Source organism: Sinocyclocheilus rhinocerous, unplaced genomic scaffold (genome assembly GCF_001515625.1).
Source record: "Sinocyclocheilus rhinocerous isolate Xijiao unplaced genomic scaffold, SAMN03320098_v1.1 scaffold2134, whole genome shotgun sequence".
Classification (NCBI taxonomy): domain Eukaryota; kingdom Metazoa; phylum Chordata; class Actinopteri; order Cypriniformes; family Cyprinidae; genus Sinocyclocheilus; species Sinocyclocheilus rhinocerous.
Genome location: NW_015652303.1, coordinates 156,084 through 178,556, shown reverse-complemented (window position 1 = coordinate 178,556; position 22,473 = coordinate 156,084). Strand labels below are relative to the sequence as shown.

Genomic DNA, 22,473 nt, shown 5'->3' with positions numbered 1-22,473 from the left:
AACAAAAAACACCCCGCGGTTTGAATGTGTCTCACTGTAGGATTGTGTTTTCTGAGCCGTCAAGTGCCCCCTACAGGATGACAACCTTGTGTAGTGATATTTGCCGACTGTGTTTGTATTAAATCATACCGACATGAGCGATGTGTTTTAGCTGTCATATTCAGTCACAACACCTCCACAAAAAATATTGAGTTTCAAATGATTTAAAATATCACTATATATACATTTATTAACAAACAAAAAAAGCAAACAAAATGAGAGCGTATCAGTGAATTTTAAAATCAAATGAGTCGGACACTAATAAATGTAACACAAGGAAATGCTACGCAGTGCGTAAAATTGTAATATCCTTGATCAAATGGTCAGTGAGGTCTTATAATGAACGATCAAAAACCATATTCTTATACAACCATCCAATTTATTTATTGTGTGAATTAAGTGGCAAATCACGTCGATTATGGCGTTGTTGACAGGGGTCGGAAGAGTGCGTTGTAGCAGCGTCATAATTGTGCTGTCGAGTGTAAGACGCTGATTGGCTGTTCTGGTGTGACGGGGGTTCTTGTCCCAGATCGCAGGGGTTAGACAATAAGGATCCAAACAGCAGCATTTCCATTAATAACACAGCATAGATGGATTTTATCTCTCTGTGATTTTGAGCAGCTGTCGCTGACACACATACAACAGTTAACGTATAATTTTATGAGACGACTTGAATAATTCTTCTTTTTTTATTTAATCACTTAAATAAATCAAATAGATCCCAGAAAAAGGTAAGTGGATCTATAAATCCCAAACCATTTCAGTTAATTTCGACATGCTTCATTTCTCTGTAGTCTAACAGGATTTATTTAGATGTCATATTTTTGTTATTATTGTGCATAGATAAATGTTGATTATGACGTTATTGACAGTTATCAGAGAGTAAAGTTGAAATAACCTGTTTCTTTGTCATTTTTCTTAATGCATTGCATACAGCCCTCATGTAAGCATCATTATAATAAATTACATGAGATGCTTTTAAAGCATTCTTGGCATGTTAATGATATTACAAATTCTTAGAAAAAAAGAGTAAAAAATTTACTAATGAGAAGTGGAAGATGATTTTAATGTTTGTTTTTTTAACAGTTTTATTTCTATGTTATTATTATTGTTGTTGTTGTTGTTAGTAGCAGTATAATACACACACACACACACACACACACACATATATATATATATATATATATATATTTATTTATTTATTTTATTCTCTTTTTTTTCAAACCCCTTCAGATTCTGACTTTTTAGCAAAGAAATGGTGATGGAGAAGCCCAGTCCCCTGCTGGTAGGGCGGGAGTTTGTGAGACAGTATTACACACTTCTCAATAAGGCACCAGACTTTCTGCACAGGTATGCTTTGTAAAATCATAATTTCATGAGTTCATCTTCCATGGAGTTTTCATTGCAAAAATGAAAAAACGTTCTCATAATTCAGATTCTATGGACGAAACTCATCCTATGTTCATGGTGGACTGGATTCAAATGGAAAGCTTTCAGAGGCAGTCTATGGGCAAGCTGTAAGTCTTGATGTTTGTTGAGTGTTCATGTATAACCTGTCAAAACATCAGAAATTTTAATATATTCACCAGCATCTGTTCTCCTAATGTCTAGGAGATACATAAGAAGGTAATGTCCCTGCAATTCAGTGAGTGCCACACAAAAATCCGGCATGTGGATGCCCATGCCACTCTGAGTGATGGTGTGGTTGTCCAGGTGATGGGAGAACTTTCCAATAATGGGCAGCCCATGAGGAAGTTCCTACAGACATTTGTACTGGCTCCAGAGGTGTGTATAATAATAACATGACACGTGAATCCCCTGTACATTCCTTGTAAAAAAGGATAGACCTCCTTAGAAGTTTTGTTTTGCAGCATAAAACCCAGAAGCACCTATTTAGTCTTTTTTAGCATTGCTTACTGAAAACTAATTTCTACAAATTTGTCCGTTTATTAAACGCCAAATAATCATCTGCACTGGTATTCACCTCCACAGTTGGTGTTTAGTATGGGGTTTCTGCAGGTCTTACAAAGGTCCTTACACAAATCAAGGCCTTTAAATGGTGTTAAATTGGAACAGAAAGTCTTACATTTGTAATGTTATGGTATTTAATGTCGCATACACTGCAAAAATGAATATCTTCCTTAATGTTTGTCTTGTTTTCAGTACAAATATCTAAACATCCTTAACTCAAGATACATTTACGTGAGATGCAAAATGAGGATATGAAGTCTCTTATCTGAAAAACTGAACAAAATGATGTGAGTTTATGCTTAAACAAGAACAAATATCAACTTGTTTTCATGTTTCTGAGCCCACAGACCGATTTTGTTCTTTTTTTAATCATAAACTTACTGCATTTTTATCAGTTTCTCATAAAACCAACTTCTTATGTTACTTTGCTTCTTGAGTTAAGAATCTTTAGACATTCATACTGAAAACTAAGACAAAAATACTGATCTTTTTCTGCAGGTACAGTGAAAGTTATGGTTACTTCCATTTTCTAGTGCTTGGAAACAGAACTATTCAAGCCTTTATCTATTGCTTTGTAAAATGAATAAAAAAGTAATGGAAATATGTTGCATTTTTAAACTCTGAAATGTTCGTAATTCAACTCATTGTGTGCTCTCTAGGCATTTACATTTAGAAAACTTAGATACATATTGATACCCTTTAATTTAATCCTTAAATGTTCTTAACTTGGTCTTAAAGGGGACATCGGATGCAAAATTCACTTTTACATGGTGTTTGCATATAAATGTGTCTTATCGTTGTGTGTGGACAATAGCATATTTCTGCCCTCAGCCGGCTGTATGCTGTCCGCCATTTTCTCTGCGCTCAAGCAGCTGTAGCGACAACGTTTCGTAAGCAAAGCAGGTGTTTTGTAGTTGGATGTAAAAGTGAACATAATAGTCTTCATTTTCTCCTGACTCCTGACACCACCACATTTATACATCGTTAAATATGAAAGACCCTGAATTTGTCAATAAGTGGTAGGTTTGTTTTCACAGTCGTAAATGAGTTACAGGCATAAGCTTCAAACACTATATTTATTTTCAAAGTTAACGTAAATGAACAAATTACATGCCCAATATAAAGGTGTGAAAATAACCAAAAAGCCCAAAAGCAGTAAGAAACCTTCACTGACGCTCAGGCATTTAAACTGTAAAACACATGACATGAAAATATATAATGGATTTGCCCATAAAAAAAACACAAGCTACATATATACATTTCTTTCTGTTTTTTTGCTACATGTCTGCTGTTAATTTTACCCCACAATGCTAAGAACAAACTTGTCCTGCTGTGTGCTAGTATATACAGCATATGTATAGAATGACATTTATTTAAAGGGTTAGTTCACCCAAAAATGAAAATTCTGTCATTAATTACTCACCCTCATGTCGTTCTAAACCCGTAAGACCTACGTTCATCTTCGGAACACAAATTAAGATATTTTTGATGAATTCCGAGAGCTCTCTAACCCTGCATAGTCAGCAATGTAATTACCACGATCAAGGTCCAGAAACGTAGCAAGGAGATCGGTAAAATAATCCATGTGACATCAGGGGTTCAACCGTAATTTTCGTAGCTTCGTAAAATTACGGTTGAACCACTTATGTCTATGGGAGGGTCAGAGAGCTCTCAGAACTCATCAAAAATATCTTCATTTGTGTTCCGAAGATGAACGGAGGTCTTACGGGTTTGGAACGACATGAGGGTGAGTAATTAATGACAGAATTTTCATTTTTGGGTGAACTAACCCTTTAACCTGTGTAGACAGTGGATGGGCTATTCTGATAATCTGCATGGTGAGCATGATTTGCCCTATAAATATACTGCCCTTTTTGTTTCATTGTTGTCTAGGGTTCTGTGGCCAATAAGTTTTATGTTCACAACGACATCTTCCGATATGAGGATGAGGTCTTTGGTGACTCTGAGGCAGAGCTTGATGAAGGTTAGTTGATAATTAAAGATTGCTACACACATACAGTTCATACATTCAGCATCTATAAAAAGACTTGCTTCTCATATCCAAAAGTATATAGCATATACTGGTTAGGTATGTTTTGACGCTGGGATGCTGGTTTAAGATGGTCCTTTGCTGGTTTATGCTGGTCCTTTGCCAGCACATGACCAGCATAAACCAGCAAAGGACCAGCTTAAACCAGCAAAGGACCAGTTTAAACCAGCAAAGGACCAGCATAAACCAGCAAAGGACCAGCTTAAACCAGCATCCCAGCGTCAAAACATACCTAACCAGCATATGCTGGTTTTTTCAGCAGGGTATGTTATGCTTGGAGTCTTTTTCTTTACTTTACTTTTACAGTCTACGTGGACCCCAGGGATTTTCATTTGTTGCTTCATTTATTGTTCTTCACGTTTTTAACTTTTTATGCATTTAGTGAAAATTCATCATACTTTAAGTGCATAAATGGTCTGTGACTAATTATATTTTGTGTCGTTTTGAGATGGATGTGATATATGGTTGCCTAGCAACTAGCAGTTAAATTTGCAATATTCCAAACATCAGCTCTGCTACACCATTGAGGTAAAATCTTAAAATTTGCATAAAAATCCCCACGTGGAGACATGTGGAACAAATTTCAAGAATAACTTCAAGTACTCGTAAGTCCAACCTTGAAAATGTTTTCTTTGACATTTTCAGTCAAACCATTACAAATAATCTTCTAAAGAAACTGCTCACCCAATGAATCTGAGTTTTTTTTTTTTCTCTGTCTGGATGTGGCTTTTATGAATTTGCTAATTTAAAATTCTTTTGTTAGATATTCTTTCAGTTTGGTGAACACCAATGTTTTACATCCCAAAATGTCTGGGCTTTTTTTCTCCATTCATTACACCAATCAAATTGATGCAGCATTTTCAGATTGATGCGGGTTGGACTACATCTATACAAAGCTACTTTAACAAGGGCATTCCTCATAAAATGATGGTCATCTTATTGTTTGTAAATATATAGCGTTTGGGATTCATATAACTCTAAGTATCTAAGGATACAAACAGTCAGTGCTGCCTTACTATAGACGAAAGTCAACCATACAAATTCCTAGATCTGGTCAGTCATAAAGGACTCGATTATGTTTTACAGAAGTCACCCAAGTCCATTTCATCAGTATCTTTCGATCGCTTGCAGCTATATTTTGGGAATTGGTTTCTTTAGAGCTACAGGAATGTTTTAAAGCAAGAGGATGGTACTTTATTATTCAGATTTGTTTTCAATTATTTTTTTAAATGTATGTGTTATGTTGGGACAGAGTCCGAAGAAGAAACCGATGAGCCAGAAGACAGGCAACCATCACCCGAACCCCTCCAGGACAGCCCCAGTAATGCAAACTGCTATGAACCCCATCCTGTGAGGTAACCCACATTTAACTTGGAACTTAAAAGAAAGCTAACTGTGATGTTCTAGAATCGTAGAGGTTTCTCGTTTGGTATGGTACTGTTGAATTCCTACTTCCCATTTTATAAAAATAAATATAAATACCTTTATCCCTTTCTTTTTCACCTTCAGCTATAACAATGGCATGGAAGAAGCTCATGAGGAAGCAGTTATGGAACTAGAGCCTGAGGTTGCCCCAGAACCCAAGATCGAGGAGCCGAAGCTCAAGGCAGAGGAGAAGGTCGTAGAGGAGTTTGAGGAGAAGGCACCGTCTCCTGTTCCTATGGAATCGCCACCTAACATACAAGAACCACCCAAAGTAAATTTTGATCTTTACATTACATTTACGTTTACATTTAGTTATTTAGAAGATGCTTTTATCCAAAGCGACTTACAAAGGGGGACGATGGAAGCAATCAAAATCAACAAAAGAGCAATAATAAGCAAGTGCTATAACAAGTCTCAATTAGCCTAACGCAGTCCATGTAATAAGGTTTTTTTTTTGTTAATTCTATAGTAAATAAATAGAAAACAAATAGATAGAATAGAAAAAGAATCGAGAAAGCTAGTGTTAGAGGCATTGTTTTAAAGAAAACAAGCAGTTAGAAAATAAATAGTCTTTGAAGGGTAAAGTATTTTTTTTTTAATAAGTTTTTTTTTAAAGAGTGCTAGAATTAGAGGGTAAAATAAAGATGGAAGAGATGTTTTTTTTGCCGATTCTTGAAGATGGCTCGGATTGAGTTGGGCAGGTCATTCCACCAGGAGGGAACATTTAATGTAAAAGTCAGTGAAAGTGATTTTGTGCTTCTTTTTTGGGATGGCACAATAAAGCGCCGTTCACTTGCAGAACGCAAGCTTCTAGAGGGCACATAAGTCTAAAGTAATGAATTTAGGCAAAGGGGTGCAGAGCCAGTGGTGGTTTTGTAGGCAAACATCAATGCCTTGAATTTTATGTGAGCAGCTACTGGTAGCCAGTGCAAACTGATAAACAGATGTGTGACACACGCTCTTTTCGGCTCATTAAATATTAATCTTGCAGCCACATTCTTATTAATTGTAAAAGTTTGATATAACTGGTTGGAAGACCTGCCAAGGTTTAGTTGTTGTTGTTTTTTTCTAGATTACTGTTATTTTTATTTTTACTATTTTAATTATGTATTTCTTATTTATTATATTCTTAATTATCATATCTCTGGCAGACTTCATCTTGGGCTTCTGTGACCAGCAAAAATTTGCCTCTTGCTGGGACTATTCCATCCTCTGGAGCTCAACCACATGTTGTTAAAGCACCAAACTCCCAGGTAAGTACTTATGAATACATTAATATCTTTCTTTCTCATTTTAAAATAATGTTGTTGACTCAAAGTTACTAGAACCATGCTTCATGTGCATCCTTTCTTGATTTTTAATGTTGTCAGCCCAGAGTTGAGACCAAGCCGGAGGTGTCATCAGCTTCAATCCGTCCACGTGACCAGCGTATCCGCGACAGACCTTCAGTAACCTCCAGAGGGCCTAGATCTGGTATGAATCTAGAATACTTACAACTTTCGAAATACTTTCACACTTTCTGTACAAATTATTTTATTACAGATAACTTTCATTTGTTATTAATGTGTTTCAGAACTTTTTCAAAACAACTTTTGAACTTTTTCTTCGGATCTTTTTTCTTGTATCATTAGATGGTGTCTCATCTTCTGACTCTCAAACTGGAAAGCCACATTTCAGCTTTGTGAATAAAGGTAAATATGTCTTTCCATTGTTAATTGGATATAGCTTTTGTTTGGGCAATAATGCTGTTAATGGATATAGAAAGGTTAATGTTGTTGGTCCCTGTATAGTCATAGCGGATGAAATCTTGTGTGTTGCTTAGGAAGGGGAGATGAGACAAGTGAAATGGACAGCAGAAGGGTTGTCAGGTATCCAGACAGTCATCAGCTGTTTGTTGGAAATCTCCCTCATGACATTGATGAGAGTGAACTCAAAGACTTCTTCATGAGTAAGTGTTTTTTTTTTTGTTTGTTTTTTTTAAAGGCTGTGGTGACCATTGCATTAATCCATTCTCATATCTGGTAATCAATCATCTTCATATTTGCTTCTTGTCTCTCCCATCAAGCATTTGGAAATGTTGTTGAGCTGCGAATCAACACCAAAGGCACTGGAGGAAAGATCCCCAACTTTGGCTTTGTTGTCTTTGATGATTCTGAGCCGGTGCAAAGAATTTTAGGAGTTAAAGTAAGGAAAGCTATTTTGATTTTGATGCATGTGGTTTTAAAACAATTTTTAGGAATGCACTATTTTATAATTATTTTACAATTCTGGCCGACACAATAAATTAAGAATTATTTTCATGTTTGGGCTAATAACCTAGAAATGGCCAGTATTTAAATTCTATTGTTTTCTCTAAATAAATGACCAAAAAAAAAAAAACACATTGATAACTGTAGAATTATTACAAAGCACTGTGAGATGGGTACTGTGCAAAATATAAAGTCTTTGATGAGGCATGCAATTCTATCTCTCACTGCAAGACGAGTACGGAGGATCTGCCTATTGTCAGTTGAGCAATGCCCAGAAGAATGGCTGTTGTAATCAAAAAGGAGAACCAATGAAATATTAATAACTATAGTCAGTTTCATGGTTACTATTGTTAACTAAAACTACAACTATAAAAAAACAAAAAACATTTTATTACCATATTATCATATTTATATTAACAGTAAATATTCAAAAAAATTCAATAAAAAACATAATTACCATGATAAATGGGAAAAACTAACTTCGGCATTGCTAAATGGTACTGATATATAACGTGCATCCTTGCTTTTATTTGTAATACCTGTTATACCTTTCTTCATGTATTTCTTCAAGATATGGTATTGAGAGAATATTTTTTGACCCATCGCTGTTTCATTTGTGATTAGCCGATCATGTTCCGTGGTGAGGTACGTCTGAACGTGGAGGAGAAAAAGACGAGGGCGATGCGTGAGCGGGAAACTCGTAGTGGAGGTGGAGAAGACCGGCGGGACGCAAGGCGTAGTGACCGTGGTCCAGGCGGGCCGCGTGGCATTCCCGGAAGCAGCATGATGCGAGACCGTGACGGCAGAGGCCCACCTTCACGTGTTTCCACCGTACCTAAACCAGGCATGGCCTCTGGGAGGGGCGCAGGTTCTAGTGAGGGTCGTTTTACTGCTCAGAGGCGTTGAGAGGAGCTCCCCTTGTAGTTTGGAAGTAGTAAAATGTTCACGTATGATGATATTGAGAAGTCTATGTAAAAACATACATCAGTTTTTTTGGTTTTTTTTCCTGCGTGTGTGTTTTACTGAGTTTTACTCCTTGTGTACACTTGCATTTTTGCCTTTGGAATGTCAGCTGTTTCTTGTGAAACAGATCAACAACTTGACTCAAAACACACTGTTCACTTTAAATTGGAATTGTGCTGCAAGTCCTCTGGTTTGTCATTTATCAAGTGGTAACAATTACAAACTTTGTAGGGAAACAAATCAGTTAGGTATATTTAGTGCTGATAGAAGTCTAATTTCTGCTCTGTGATGTTTCTTTGACATTTCGTATTAGATTACCTTCCAGTTGCTGTTGGTGTAAAATGTGCAGACTGAAAGGTGGCTTTTTTTTTTTTTATATATTTTTTGTTTGTTTTTTTTTCTTTCAGGCTAGCCTTTTAATACATATTATTTAGGTAATTCCACTAATCAGCTCATTAATAAGCTAAAGGCTACCTGTAGTCATAACTGTGAGCTAACAATATTTCATTTAATGGTAATGACTTGTACGGGAAGGAAAGGTAAAGTACAAGACATTGAGAGTGGAGACAAGACATGTCCTCTCCAGTTCTGTTTATGTACTATTTTTGTTTTTATTTTTAATGTACAGATTTGACAACATTTTTCTTATGTTCTGGGTCTGCCTGAATAAGTGAATGGAGCATTAATGGAAGCATTTGTAAAGTGGAAAGCTACCATGATTTTTGTGTAAAGGCATTTTGGATTTATGACGAATGTTTTTTTTCTAAGGCAGAGTCATTTTATTAAATTTTTCTTTTTTAGTTTTTATAATCCTAATCTCATTTTGTGATGTGAGTTTCATTTTACATCCAAACAGTTGTTCTTGTTCTTTTTAAATTAAAGCATAACAGTATTTATACAGGGTACAGAGAAACTTTGCTGGTGCATTTTTGACTTTCCCAAATGGACTAGTTTTGCATTCTACATTTTTAAAAAATGAATTTTTTTTAATTTTTTTAAATAGCACTGATTAGAAAAAGTGTTCGTCAATTTTCCCCCAGACACACAAGGCTTCATTAAGCGCCCTCCCCCCCCCAAGAACTGTTGGTCTTTTTAGAATTTTTGCCTTACTGGGGGAAGCAGAATTTTCTGCTGTTTATTTATTTTTTTATTATTATTATTTTTCATGTATATCTGTTTAATTGATATCCACACCCTTTTTCCATTTTCATGATGAGGAACGTGTTAATGCTGTTCTTTACGAATGGAAGGAAGCATAAGTACAGTGGGGTAGACACTGTTTTCATTGTGCAGTGGTACTCGGTCTACAATTTGCACTGATTTTGTAAGTACAGTTTGATGTAGCGCTATTTTTGATGTTTAATGTCTTCCATGTCAGGTAGATTGCACTAATTGCAGTATTTCTAGAATCTTCATCAGGGACATTGCATTTCTTTTTTTATTTGTTCATTTTTTGGGACGGCTTGTTCTTTGTAAAAAGACATTTTGGTTGCAGATACATTTACTTTTGGAAGAAAATATGCCTACAGTCCTGCTTAGAGACTTCTTTCCCCATCAACTCTACCTAGTTCTTACGTGTTCTGAGTTTGGGACCTGGAACATTTTAATTACTGTGTAAATAAATGCCACAATGGCCTTTCTTTTTAGATATAAAGTACTTCAGTCAGCCAAATACTTTGAACGTTTGGATTACATGAGAGAAACAAGAAGACAATACACCTAGGGCTTGGTCAAATAACTGTGCTTTTCAACCCAAAATATGCATCAGCCTTTAATTTGTTTTATTCGCTCATATCATTTAATCAGATTCTTTTAACCCTCTAATCCTAATGCAAAACATTGGTTTTCATGCAGTTATTATGAGGTTTACAAATGCCCTGTTTATAGATGTAGTTCATTTTGGTGGAACAAGAACATGTTCTTGTATTAGCAGGTGGTTGCCATGTTATTTTACTTAGACTGCATTTTTGTGTGAGTAGAACATGTTGCAGCTGGGTGTTTATTTATTACTGTTTTTATTATTATTGTTATTTTTATTTCATTTTCATTCCGTTTCAATGTGTTAGACTTGACATACAATAAACTGAAATCTGTGCTGTTCAGTGCAAGTGTTGTGGCTTTAAATCAAAAGACAAGATCAGAAGTGTAACACTTGCATTTTGTTTAATTTATAAAAAACATTCAGCATGGCTATTTTATTTTATTTTATTTTTTTGTTGCATTGAATCAATTTACAAACAAAGAGACAATAAACTACAGGGAGCTACAATACATGAAATTCTTAAATGAAATCATCTTATCTTCTTGATCATATTATATTAACTTTTAAGTATCACACCACAGAGCCACAAGGTCTACAAGCTAGGGCTGTCAAAAAAAAAATCGAAATTCGAATATTCGTCGAATTTAAAATAAAAATCCACATTCGAATGCAAAAACGTTGCATTCGAATTTTAGGTGTGCGTTGGAGGCAGCCTTCAGTGGCGCAGGAGATGCAATGACGATGTGTCATTGCATTTTAATGTTGTTGCTAGCCTATCCAGTTGAAGCTACTAGATGCGGTGCTGCTGCGTTGTTAATTACAAATACAGGTGCATCTCAATAAATCGTTGTTGATTACAAATATTGCTGGAAAAGAGAACATCAATGCGGAGAAGATCTTGTTTACGTCGAAACTGAAACCAAGCCGTTCACACACAGAACTTTCTAGAGGGACATCAATCACCGTTGCGTTGCACTCGCGTCTCGCACATGAGAGCCGCATTTTTAGAAAGCCATGTAAAATTAATGCAAGTTCAACTTTGAAAAAAACATATCTCGAGACTTTATGGCGGGTTTTTTCCCCATCTGACTGCAACTCGTGTTTTTAAATGAAAAATGTACTCCGTGTGATTGGTTCTCGGCCCTTTGTATTAAACTATGCATACATACATGATGCTGTTTTGTTTATAGTTGTTTAAGCAACTTAATTATAATTGGTTTATAAACATTATTTTAAACATTATGCACTTTTTTTCACAGATAGTCATGTTATCTTATGCTCGATGCGCCCTCTTGTAATTTAAATTATATATATTTTTTAAGCTACTACACATGAAAATATGCTGGTCAATTAATAAATGTATAGAATTTAGTTGCCCACCATGGTGTTTATGTGTAACTGTCTCTTTAAAAGGCCGTCATTGACGCTGTGTTCAGCCACGTATCGCCACGTCTCTGCGCATGTGCGTCCGAGTCACTTCCGGGCTGGGTGCTGTTGTGTTGAGAGATCAACATCAGGCAGCTGCTATTTTTACTGACATTTACTGTCTGCCTGTCCTGGAAATTCTCCTTTCTTTAACAGACGTTGAATCTGTCTCAACATCGACGTTTAAAATACTAGCTAAAGCGGACACATAGCAGGATGAATTACATCTGGGAAGTAGTGGGAAGGCATCCTACAGGCCAACAGCCGACTGGAGCAGAAACTGTGAGTTTATTTACAGCATAAACAAATAAACGTGTGAACAAATAAAAATTAGTGCAGTTTATAAACAACTGAAAGCACCTGCTTATCGAGTCAATGACAAACATTACATAAGGCTAAACAGATCAGCAGTTGTGTGTGTAAATACGAAAGCTTATGAATCAGGATTTCAAAATGACACTTCCAAATCAGGCAGTGTTTATGTCTATGCTACCTTGATGTAAAGTAAGTTTGAATGACATATGTTCAGTTAGACTGTATGTTTGCTGTTTGGTGTGTTAATAGTTGTGTGTGGTAGTTTTTTTTTTATGTATGTATAATTTGACTTCACTTTATCCCATGCAATGACAAGGTATTCACAAACTTGTTGACAAAAAAGATTGTTTCTGTCTGTTCATTGTCAGATCCAAAAATTGTGTGACCGAGTGGCTTCATCCACCCTGTTGGAGGACCGAAGAGATGCTGTCCGTGCCCTCAAATCTCTTTCCAAGGTGACCAGCAATTAATGCTTTTCATGTTGATGTTAGTAATTAAGGTAATATGGGTGTTGTACTTATACACTGCCATTTAAAAGTTTGTGTAAAAGTTTTAGTAAGGTAGTAAATTAAATACTTTCAAACAGCAAGGTTGCATTAAGGATTGTCCAATAAATGCTGTCATTTTGAACTTTGTATTCATCAAAGACCCCTGATAAAATGTATCATGGTTTCAACAAAAATATTAGGCAGCACATCTGTTTTCAACATTGATAATTAGAAGAAATGTTTATTGAGCAGCAAATCAGCATACTAAAATGAAATCTGAAGGATCATGTGACACAAGACTGGGGTAATGGCTTCTGAAAAATTCAGCTTTGTCATCACAGGAATTCATTGCATTTTAAGATAAACTGAAATGGAAAATGGCCATTTTAAATTGTAATAATGTTTTAATTTAATTATGTATTTAATCAATTAGAGGTTGGGACCAGTGTTGGTTGTAGAAAAAGTAAAGTAAGGGGTTACTCTTGTTTTTTCTGTAATTTAATTACAGATATTTCTTATGTAATTGAACTTAATACTGTTTATAAGCGGTAGAACATTTATATACAATACAATAGTGGATTTAACATCAAAATTTAAAGTCTAACCTTAAAATGCATGCTTTTATGTACCTTTTGAGTTAATAAGAATATTGGTAACACTTTAGTGTCCAATTCTCACTATTAACTAGTTGGTTATGGTTATTAGCATGAATATTACTATGATATTGGCTGTTTATTATTATTTAAAAAGCAAACATTAATGTCTTATTCTGTAAGACCTTATTCTATATCCGTAATCCTAGCCCATTCTTAAACTTAACAACTACTTTACTAAGTATTAATAAGCAGTAATTAGGAGTATATATTGAGGCAAAAAAATCTGTTAATAGTTAGTTAATAGTGAGAATTGGACCCTAATCTATAGTGAATAATTTATGTAATCTATTATTTAATTGAAAGAATTAAAAGAACCGTTTCATGTCCTTGTATCATTAACTTGTTCAGGTTGATATAGGATTTAGAAAGTAATAAGTAATTAAATACTTTTTGGAGAGAGTAATTTGTACAGTAATCTAATTACACTGTTGAAGATGTAATTAGTAACTAGTAACTAATTACTTTTTTAGAGTAACTTACCCAACACTGGTCGGGACCTAGTCTATATACATTGGGCACTGCTCATAATGCATTGGTGATATTACAGTAAATGGAATAACAAAGTAGAAGGAAGGACTACAGTACATGCTGCGTAAATCTCACAGAATGATTTATATTTCACAAACATGCCTTAAAGGCGATGTGAGATTTTTATTTATTTATTTATTTTGCCGTAAAATGCTTCCTCCTGCACCTCCTAAAGCACTTTTGTCTCAGAAAACAAATTTCTGTATTGACAGAAATATGTACATAAGAACATGTGTCAAGTAGATTTATTGATTACAGAAATACCGTATGGAGGTTGGCACAATGGCTATGGACCATTTGGTTCGTATACTGCAGACTGACCGGTATGTTTCAAACTTTGGTCAAAAATAAAACATTCATTGTAAAGACATTTGCCTCATAGTATGACTTGTCTTTGGTGATTATTTGAAACAGGGCAGACACTGAAATCCTAGGTTACGCTTTGGACACTTTGTACAACATTGTTTGCAGTGACGAAGAGGAGGAACCAGGTATGTTATATTCTTTATTTTGTCTGGTTCAGATATTGTCATGTTGGGATTTTAATTGATTTGTTTCAATGTCCATAAAGCATCTTGGGCTAATACAAGTCTTATTCTCTGATTCCAAATGAATTGTTTTCCTTTAAATTGTTCTTACAGTCCATAAACTTTGTTTCAGTCTGTTACTAGTCTCGCTCTTGCAGTTTATGTTTGATGAGCAGGGAAATATTGTATATCTGATCGTCCTCCTTTTTCTTTCCATGTTTAATCCACCAGATGATTCTGAAGGTAAAGCACTTTTTTGTGCATGATGCTGTCTAACCACTAGCCCATCCATGCTTTGAAATCCCTGTAGAATACCTCCACTATGCATTTGATACTCGGGGAATTTCACAGTTTCCCAATTCCATAAAACAGCAACATTTAGGCATTTTACATATAACAGTGTAATGGTTTCTGGTTCTAACAGACGTTCTGTTCAATTGAAAACATTCCCAAGTGCTAAAATGTCGTTTAGATGCCTAAATGAAAATATGTCTAAAATGAATGGAAACTCAAATCTAATTTACAACACTTCCAGATGTTTTTAAACGGGTCATATGCAGATTTTGTATTTTTAATAGTAGTTTCTGCTGCTGGTTGGGAGATTAGAAAATGATCCAAAACCTACAATTTCTTTTGATCAATATATTCATTTAGCTACTTAAGATTTGGTAGCAGACATTTGTGCCTTATGTTCAATCAAAGATTGAGCTACTGCACTGATTACATGGTTTAGTTGTTAGTGGACTTCCAATTTAATGATAATTAAATTGTAAGAATAAAATAAATAACATTGTCCACTAATAAACAATTATAATTTAACAATAATTAGCAATCATTTAATAATAATTGGATTTAGTCTGGTTTCATCTAAATATAGGGAACCGTATATTTAGCAATTTTTTTATGTTGTTTACTTTTAATAAAGACCCCAAAATCAAATTTCTATTGGAAACAGGAAAGAAAACTGCACTTCCCAAGCTATGTCCTTGTCCTTGCTTTGTCCTAATGTCAATAGCATTTAGTGTTATACATTTTTCTCTGTGTGGAAGAGGTTAAGCTTTAACTGGTGTGTGGTTTTGTTTATTTATTTTTTCCAGTTTACTAACCTGTGGGTTGATGTGCTTTTTTCTATCTCTCTTTGTATTAATACACTTCTTGTCAGCAGACATGTTCCACTGCTCTTCCATCTGAAGTCTTGATGATAACATATGTACTGAAAACAATTTTGTTTGATCATATTTAGCAGCACACTGTATCTCCTTTTCCCTAGTATGTTTTCATATCTGCTTCCTCTTTTTTTTTTTTTTTTTTTTCCTCCCTGCATTTTTTTGTGTTAAAGTAATCAAAGAAAAGTAAACATGCCAAAGAATAAGTTTCTCTGCATCTCATTTTCTCTTTCAGAGGAGAATCAGCAAAAGCAGGAGGAGGATTTGGGAGTTCAGTTCACTGACAAGTTCATCCAGGAACCAGATAATATCACACTTCTCCTCACACTGTTGGAGGTAAGCTAGAACTGATATTTCATCTGCTAACTATACTTTTGTTGTCTTGTTGCTTTCCATATTACCCTAACATATTCCTGATGTTGTTTGACTGTTTTGCCTGCGGAAGGAGTTTGACTTCCATGTCCGCTGGCCAGGTGTTAAGCTCCTAACTGCACTTTTGAAAAGCCAGTGTGCTCCGGTCCAAGGCATCATCCTGGTCAGCCCAATGGGTTAGTCCAAAAATGTCCTTTTCTCTTGTAATTAGGAAAGCATCATTGCAAAATGAATGTGTCTGATTGTTTAGAACTATTTGCTGGTACCAGTGGTCTGCTTTTGTTTGAAAACACTGAGAATTACATGCAAAGTTCTTGTGATAGAACACAATTTCTTTTTGAAAGAAATTTTCAAATAATAAATGACTTATGTGCAGTGAATTTTTTTATCACATTTCATATACAGTGTATATAAAATACATTACCGTTCCAACGTTTGTCAGTATTTTTTATTTTTATTTTTTTGTCATTAAACACATTTATAATAATACAAAATTTCTGCTTCAAATAAAATCTATTCATCATAGAATCCTGGTAAAAAAAAAAAAAAAAAAGAACAACCATTGTTTTCACAAATACATTGTGAAGCCCAACATGGATAATAGTAAGAAATGTTTATTGAGCACTAAATCAGGATATTAAAAAAGATTTCTAATAGAAAACAGTTCTTTTAAACTGTAATAATATTTCACAGTTTTACTGTTTTTATTGTAATTTTGTTTAAATAAATACAGCCTTGATGAGCATAAAAAAATATTAATATTTTGTAAAAAATATATGTTTGAATTGGAGTGTGTATATATATATATATATATATATATATTATTTTACACATTTATTTAGCCAACTTAATGTGCTTTATAACTGTGAATATAAACCAGCTGAGATATCTACAAAATGAAGTGCTGCTGACTATGCTGTTTATGACAGACAAACCAATGTAATCCAATAGACTACCACAATTAAGAATGATAGCCCACATATTCTCATTAAAAAAATCTAACTGGACTTGGCTGTAAATAGAAAACACAAGAAACAAAACAAAAAGCAGGGCACCACATAGGGTGCATTAATGCAGCGGCAAGTCAGGATTCAGAAGCCAATGGTGCAGGTGCTGTTCACATGTTCACGTTGGCACCCTGAAAATTAGTACTTAAAGAGATAATTCACCCAAAAAATAATAATTTTATCTTAATTTACTCACTCTCACTGACTTTATTTCTGAATACGCTGGTCTCCGCTGACTTAAATTATTGGGTGAACTAACCATTTAAAAAAAAACATCTCCTGATACCTAAAGAAGTTTTAAAACCAAAGCATTAGTGGTCATTTGAAATGATTTTGGATTTGCTAGGTATTGCACTGCTTGCTTGCAATGTAACAACCAATGTATACTTAAAGCGAACAATGTGACAACTCCAGCACCCTTTTGTTCAGTTAATCCTTGAGTAAATGCCACTCCCAAAAATCTAAGCAGCCACAAAAGCTGTTTATATGTGGCTTGAGGTGACTATAGGTTTAGTGGTTAAAAACTAATATCGAAGACTATAGAAATACAAAGACGGTTCACTCCTATACTTATGAATGGGAGAAAGTGCAACGCACAATGTGGCGGAATAGTCCCGCCTTCTAAATGAAAGAGCCAATCGTTGATTGGTAAAGTCATTGCGTCACTGCAGCAGCCGTTAGAAGCTCCGGTTCCCATAGAAACCTGAGGCTGGACCTGAAAAATAAGCTTTTTAAAAGCTATTTGAGCATAAGAAACAACATTCATGGGGCAGTTCATTGCAGATTTTGTTGCTGATTTGAAATATGTAGTTTAATCGCGAGTTCAGTGAGCTGTTTTTTAGATTTCAGGATTCCCCCATTCATTTAGATAGGACTTGGTCTTGTTTGAGCTGCCCGGAGGCGTTGCAAATATGGTGGCCGAGTGAACAGACTTGTGTTCTGTGTCTGTGAAGACACTTCACAGACACTTCACAGACTGTGAAGTGTCTGTGAAGTTTCAGCTCAAAATACTCCACCGATCACTTATTATATCATTTTGTAAATGCCTATTTTGAGTGGAAGCAGAAACACGCAGTTTTTCGGGCCTGTCTCTTTAAATGCAAATGAGCTGCTGCTCCCCGCCCCATTTTCCAGAATAGAGCTGCACCTTTACAGCTCAGACCTGCTAAAAACATCTGTTTTGGTTCTGATTATCATGTTTATCGCGCTGAAATCATCCGTTTTAAACCATGTTAGTTTAAACTTCTGATATACGGTTTTCTGAGTGCACACATCCGTAGCACACGGACAGAAAGCGGCTGTCACAGGTATGTGAGTACTAAACTAAGTTCTCATTCACACACAAGTTTACGTTAAAAACACATGAGTTACAAAAAACTGTCGGTTATGTCTGTGAAGGTAAACAGCTGGGAAATAAATCGCATGTTTATTTTAGATCTGTGTGGCAGCAGCAATATACAGTAAATAAATAAATAAATCCACTGCTCTCTTGTCTCCTCTGAGGCTGGGACTGTAAATAGTGTTCTGTGCTCGTCTGTGCAGCCAACCACTGAACAGTTAGCATGTTTTGCTCAAACTTTCGCCATGGCATTAGAACTAGTACACCATTGTCGCTTGCGAAAACACAATAACGGCGCCGTGGGTGGAAACTTGCAGATTAAGGGGCGGTAATATTATAATGAGATCCTTTTGCCACGTCACCAAGGGAGCGAAATCAGACGCGCTCGTTTTCTCAGACGCTTGCAGAAAAAGGCTTAACAAAACAAAGTTACTGGGTTAATCTTTTTCACGTTTCCTTGGTTGGTAGATGCACCGGAGACCTGATTATAGCACTTAAAAACTGGAAAAGTCAGATTTTCATGATATGTCACCTTTAAGCAAGGATGTATAAAATTGACAGTAAAGACTAATACATTGTTACAAAATAACAATGAAAACTGTTCTTTTAAAACTTTCTCTTCTTCAAAGAATCCTGAAAACAACAAATCAACATATTAAAATGGTTTCTGAAGGATTGTGTGACACTGAAGACTGGAGTAATGACTGTTGAAAATTCAGCTTTGTCATCACAGGAAAAAATTACATTTTAAAATATATTAAAATGGAAAACAGTATTTTATTTTAATAACATTTCATAATGTTACTGATTTACTGTTTTTGATCAAATGATTGCAGCCTTGGTGAACATTTTTCAAAAACATTTTAAAACAATGTATAGACCCACTGGGTCGGTTGGGATATTCACAACCCATTGCTTTGGCCACTTGAAATTTGGAGGATAAATATTTCCAGTCTTACGTGAACTGTATTTCTGTTCCTCACACCCCTGTTTTCATTTTTTTTCATTTTACTCTCACAGGTCAATCAATATCTGTGATGACTTTTGCTTCTTTATCATTATTTAAAGCTGTATGGATTCTTTTCTAGATATCTGGTCTCTAATGTTGTTGTGTTTTCACACTCGATAGGAGTGTCCAGGTTAATGGATCTACTTGCTGACTCCAGAGAAGTTATCCGTAATGATGTAAGTGTTATTACTCTACATTAACATGAATGTTCATAGGGGAAGTGTTTTTTGAAGTTAAATGAAACCATTTTACTTTTTTCCCCATTAAGGGTCTCCTGCTGCTGCAGCAGTTAACCAAAGGCAACACTGCAATACAGAAAATTGTGGCTTTTGAAAATGCATTTGAGAGACTTCTTGAAATTATCACAGAGGAGGGTTCAAGTGACGGAGGTATACAGTTAACGGACACTTTTCAATTTTATAATAGAAAATGAGTTTCCACCCTGAATTGCCACAGACTGTTAATTAATCTACATCTTCACCTCACAGGTATTGTGGTGGAGGACTGTCTCTTATTGTTGCTCAACCTCCTGAAGAACAATAGCTCCAACCAGAATTTTTTTAAAGAAGGCTCCTATATCCAAAAGATGAAGCCGTGGTTTGAAGTGGGGGATGACAACTCTGGCTGGTCGGCACAGAAGGTCACCAACCTCCATCTAATGCTACAGGTCTGATATGAAGAATCCATTTAATATGTTGTTACAATAAGATTTATTGTGGAATTAACATTTACTGTGAATTTAGTTTTTATGAAGATTACTTGAAAAGTTCTAGTTATCATAATAATAATAATAAAAAATTTATTATTTATTAGTGTTTTTATTTTTATTATATTGATGATCCTGCAATATTACCCACCTTATTTTAATATAAGAGCATGCATGGCTATTGGTAATTTAAATGTACGATTGATCCGGTGTCGTTTGCTTACATTTATTTGACTTGTATAAAAGCAGTCTGTTATGCTGCTTTATATTGCAACCTGTTAGCCTATTTGTCATCATTTTATTTTAATTCATTAGCATAATCATAAATGCAATGTTTTTTAAACACAAAATAGCTAAACCGTTTACTGCACTTTGTTGTTCTTCTAGTTATTTACCTATACCAGCTAATGATTCTTTCATATAAAAAAAAATAAATAAAAATTCCAGGTTGCATAGGAACAACAGTCAGTGAGCATTGTTTTGTTATGTGAAGATGAGTTAAAATCTCTAGTTGTGTTTTCTCTCTGTAGCTGGTACGAGTGATGGTTTCTCCAGTGAACTCTCCAGGGGCCACAACCAGCTGTCAGAAAGCCATGTTCCAGTGTGGTCTCCTCCAGCAGCTCTGCACCATCCTCATGGCCACAGGTGTTCCTGCAGACATCCTCACGGAGGTCAGATTGCTGTCAGAACCTTATTTTCAAAGTTTACAGTGCTTCAGATTACTGCTGCGCTTCTATTGATATCAATAGGAATAGTGCACTGAAAATACAGAGAGTGAAACTCTCAAGTGCTTAGTCAGAGTGTAGTGTAGGCGAGCGAAAATATATCTGTGCTAAACTTTTTAGCCTCTAACTCAATCACTGGCAAGTGAAATCTAACAGTGGACATTATTTGGTCACCTACCACAATATTTAGTCACATGTAGAGAGTTTTGAACAGTACTTTCGATTTAACTGCCCAAATCCATTCTGATGAATCCGTTTCAGTCTTAAAGGATTAGTTCACATCCAGAATAAAAATTTCCTGATAATTTTGTCATCCAAGATGTTCATGTCTTTCTTTCTTCAGTCACAAAGAAATTAAGTTTTTTGAGGAAAACATTCCTGGATTTTTCTCCATATGGTGGACTTAGTGGCAGCCAACGGGTTGAAGGTCCAAATTGCAGTTTCAATGCATCTTCTTCAGCTCTACACATTCCCAGCAGAGGAATAAAGATCTCATCTAGCGAAACGATTGGTCATTTTCTAAAAGAAATAAAAATGTACTTTTTAACCACAAATGCTCTTCTTGGACTAGCTCTGTGATGTGCATGAATGGAAAGGTCACGCCTGGTTAGTTTTTCGTCTGTGCACTGCAGTTCTAAAAGGTAGGGTAGGGTGAAAAACTCCATCTCATTTTCTCCTCCAACTTCAAAATCATCCGACATCAGTTTACCTTTTTTTGTAAAGGGTGTTTGACTTTCTTTGCACGTTCACTTAACGTAAACACTGGGTCGGTACTTCCGCCTAGTTCATGCATGACCTTTCCAACGTGATTACGTAATGCATGAGGTCGAGCTAGAAAATGACAGATTTTTTGAAAATGGCCAAACGTTTCATTAGATGAGATCCATATTCCTCGGCTGGGATCGTGTAGATCGTGTAATTTGGACCCTCAACCCATTGGCTCCCATTTAAGTCCACTATATGGAGAAAAATCCTGGAACGTTTTCCTCAAAAACCTTCATTTCTTTTCGACCAAAGAACGAAAGACATGAGCATCTTGGATCACATGAGAGTTGTAACGACCGAATTACATGGATTTAAAATGGGGTCAGATTAAACTGTGTGAGGTAAAATAAGTGTTTTAAAAAGATGAGACAACAACAAAAGTAGAATGAGTAAATAGTGCATTTACATAATGCACAAGGAACTTAAAACAACACAATAAAACTAGAATAATTTAGGCTGTTAAAAGCAGATTGTCCATTTGAATCGTACCCTAAAACAGTCCTTAAGAATCCTAGTGTGTTGAAGTCCCAAGGTAAAAGTGTCCACCGGTGTATATACAGTCCAAAGAAAGTGATAATCCAAGATGTGTGAAATTCTGGAATGGTAAATCCTGAAATAACTCGATATAATCCAGCGAGTGCAGTGGTTTGGTCAATGACCCTCATTGTTTGACATGCTGCTTTCTTTATACTGGTCTAGTTCCTTATTTCTGTCATGTGATTGATCACGTGAGAGGCAGATCCATTTACATTTAAAGACATACACACATTAAAATGAATAAGAGGAATAAAATGGCTTAGACCAGTGTTTCCCAACCTTTCTTTAGTCGCGGCACCCTTTGGAAATGTTAACAAATTTGCGGCACCCTACAAAATTAATTTTGTCACAATATTTCAATTTCTAACTTCGATATGATACTTTGAAAAGTATCATAAGGAAGAACTGCAGAATATACTATCATACAGATATTTTTAATATTATAAAAA

The 22,473-nt window shown here is 35.4% G+C and overlaps 2 protein-coding genes across 5 annotated transcripts in view; both read left to right on the top strand.

Annotated features, from left to right (window-relative positions):
- The first annotated feature begins 561 nt into the window (after positions 1 to 561).
- Positions 562 to 10,400, top strand: g3bp2a (G3BP stress granule assembly factor 2a). Of its 2 annotated transcripts, XM_016520561.1 has the most exons (14): positions 562 to 770; positions 976 to 982; positions 1,273 to 1,389; positions 1,475 to 1,556; positions 1,651 to 1,824; positions 3,904 to 3,994; positions 5,313 to 5,415; positions 5,570 to 5,756; positions 6,637 to 6,738; positions 6,856 to 6,958; positions 7,117 to 7,176; positions 7,308 to 7,433; positions 7,551 to 7,669; positions 8,359 to 10,400. In XM_016520561.1, exons 3-14 carry the CDS (start codon positions 1,295 to 1,297, stop codon positions 8,638 to 8,640), a joined length of 1,524 nt encoding a protein of 507 aa, XP_016376047.1. In that variant the 5' UTR covers positions 562 to 770; positions 976 to 982; positions 1,273 to 1,294; the 3' UTR covers positions 8,641 to 10,400. The 2 variants fall into 2 exon arrangements, with proteins under 2 accessions (XP_016376047.1, XP_016376046.1); XM_016520560.1 differs by lacking the exon at positions 976 to 982.
- Positions 10,401 to 11,898: 1,498 nt separating this feature from the next.
- uso1 (USO1 vesicle transport factor) overlaps positions 11,899 to 22,473 on the top strand; it is a 26,320-nt gene continuing 15,745 nt past the window's right edge. For 2 of the 3 annotated variants that reach the window (XM_016520559.1, XM_016520557.1), the window contains exons 1-11: positions 11,899 to 12,166; positions 12,568 to 12,654; positions 14,130 to 14,194; positions 14,286 to 14,362; positions 14,630 to 14,641; positions 15,800 to 15,900; positions 16,010 to 16,112; positions 19,412 to 19,467; positions 19,560 to 19,680; positions 19,780 to 19,958; positions 20,528 to 20,668. In XM_016520559.1, coding sequence (XP_016376045.1) covers positions 12,101 to 12,166; positions 12,568 to 12,654; positions 14,130 to 14,194; positions 14,286 to 14,362; positions 14,630 to 14,641; positions 15,800 to 15,900; positions 16,010 to 16,112; positions 19,412 to 19,467; positions 19,560 to 19,680; positions 19,780 to 19,958; positions 20,528 to 20,668 — 1,008 coding nt within the window. In that variant the 5' untranslated portion in view covers positions 11,899 to 12,100. The remainder of the gene's footprint in view (positions 12,167 to 12,567; positions 12,655 to 14,129; positions 14,195 to 14,285; positions 14,363 to 14,629; positions 14,642 to 15,799; positions 15,901 to 16,009; positions 16,113 to 19,411; positions 19,468 to 19,559; positions 19,681 to 19,779; positions 19,959 to 20,527; positions 20,669 to 22,473) is intronic. The other variant, XM_016520558.1, reaches the window with a different exon arrangement.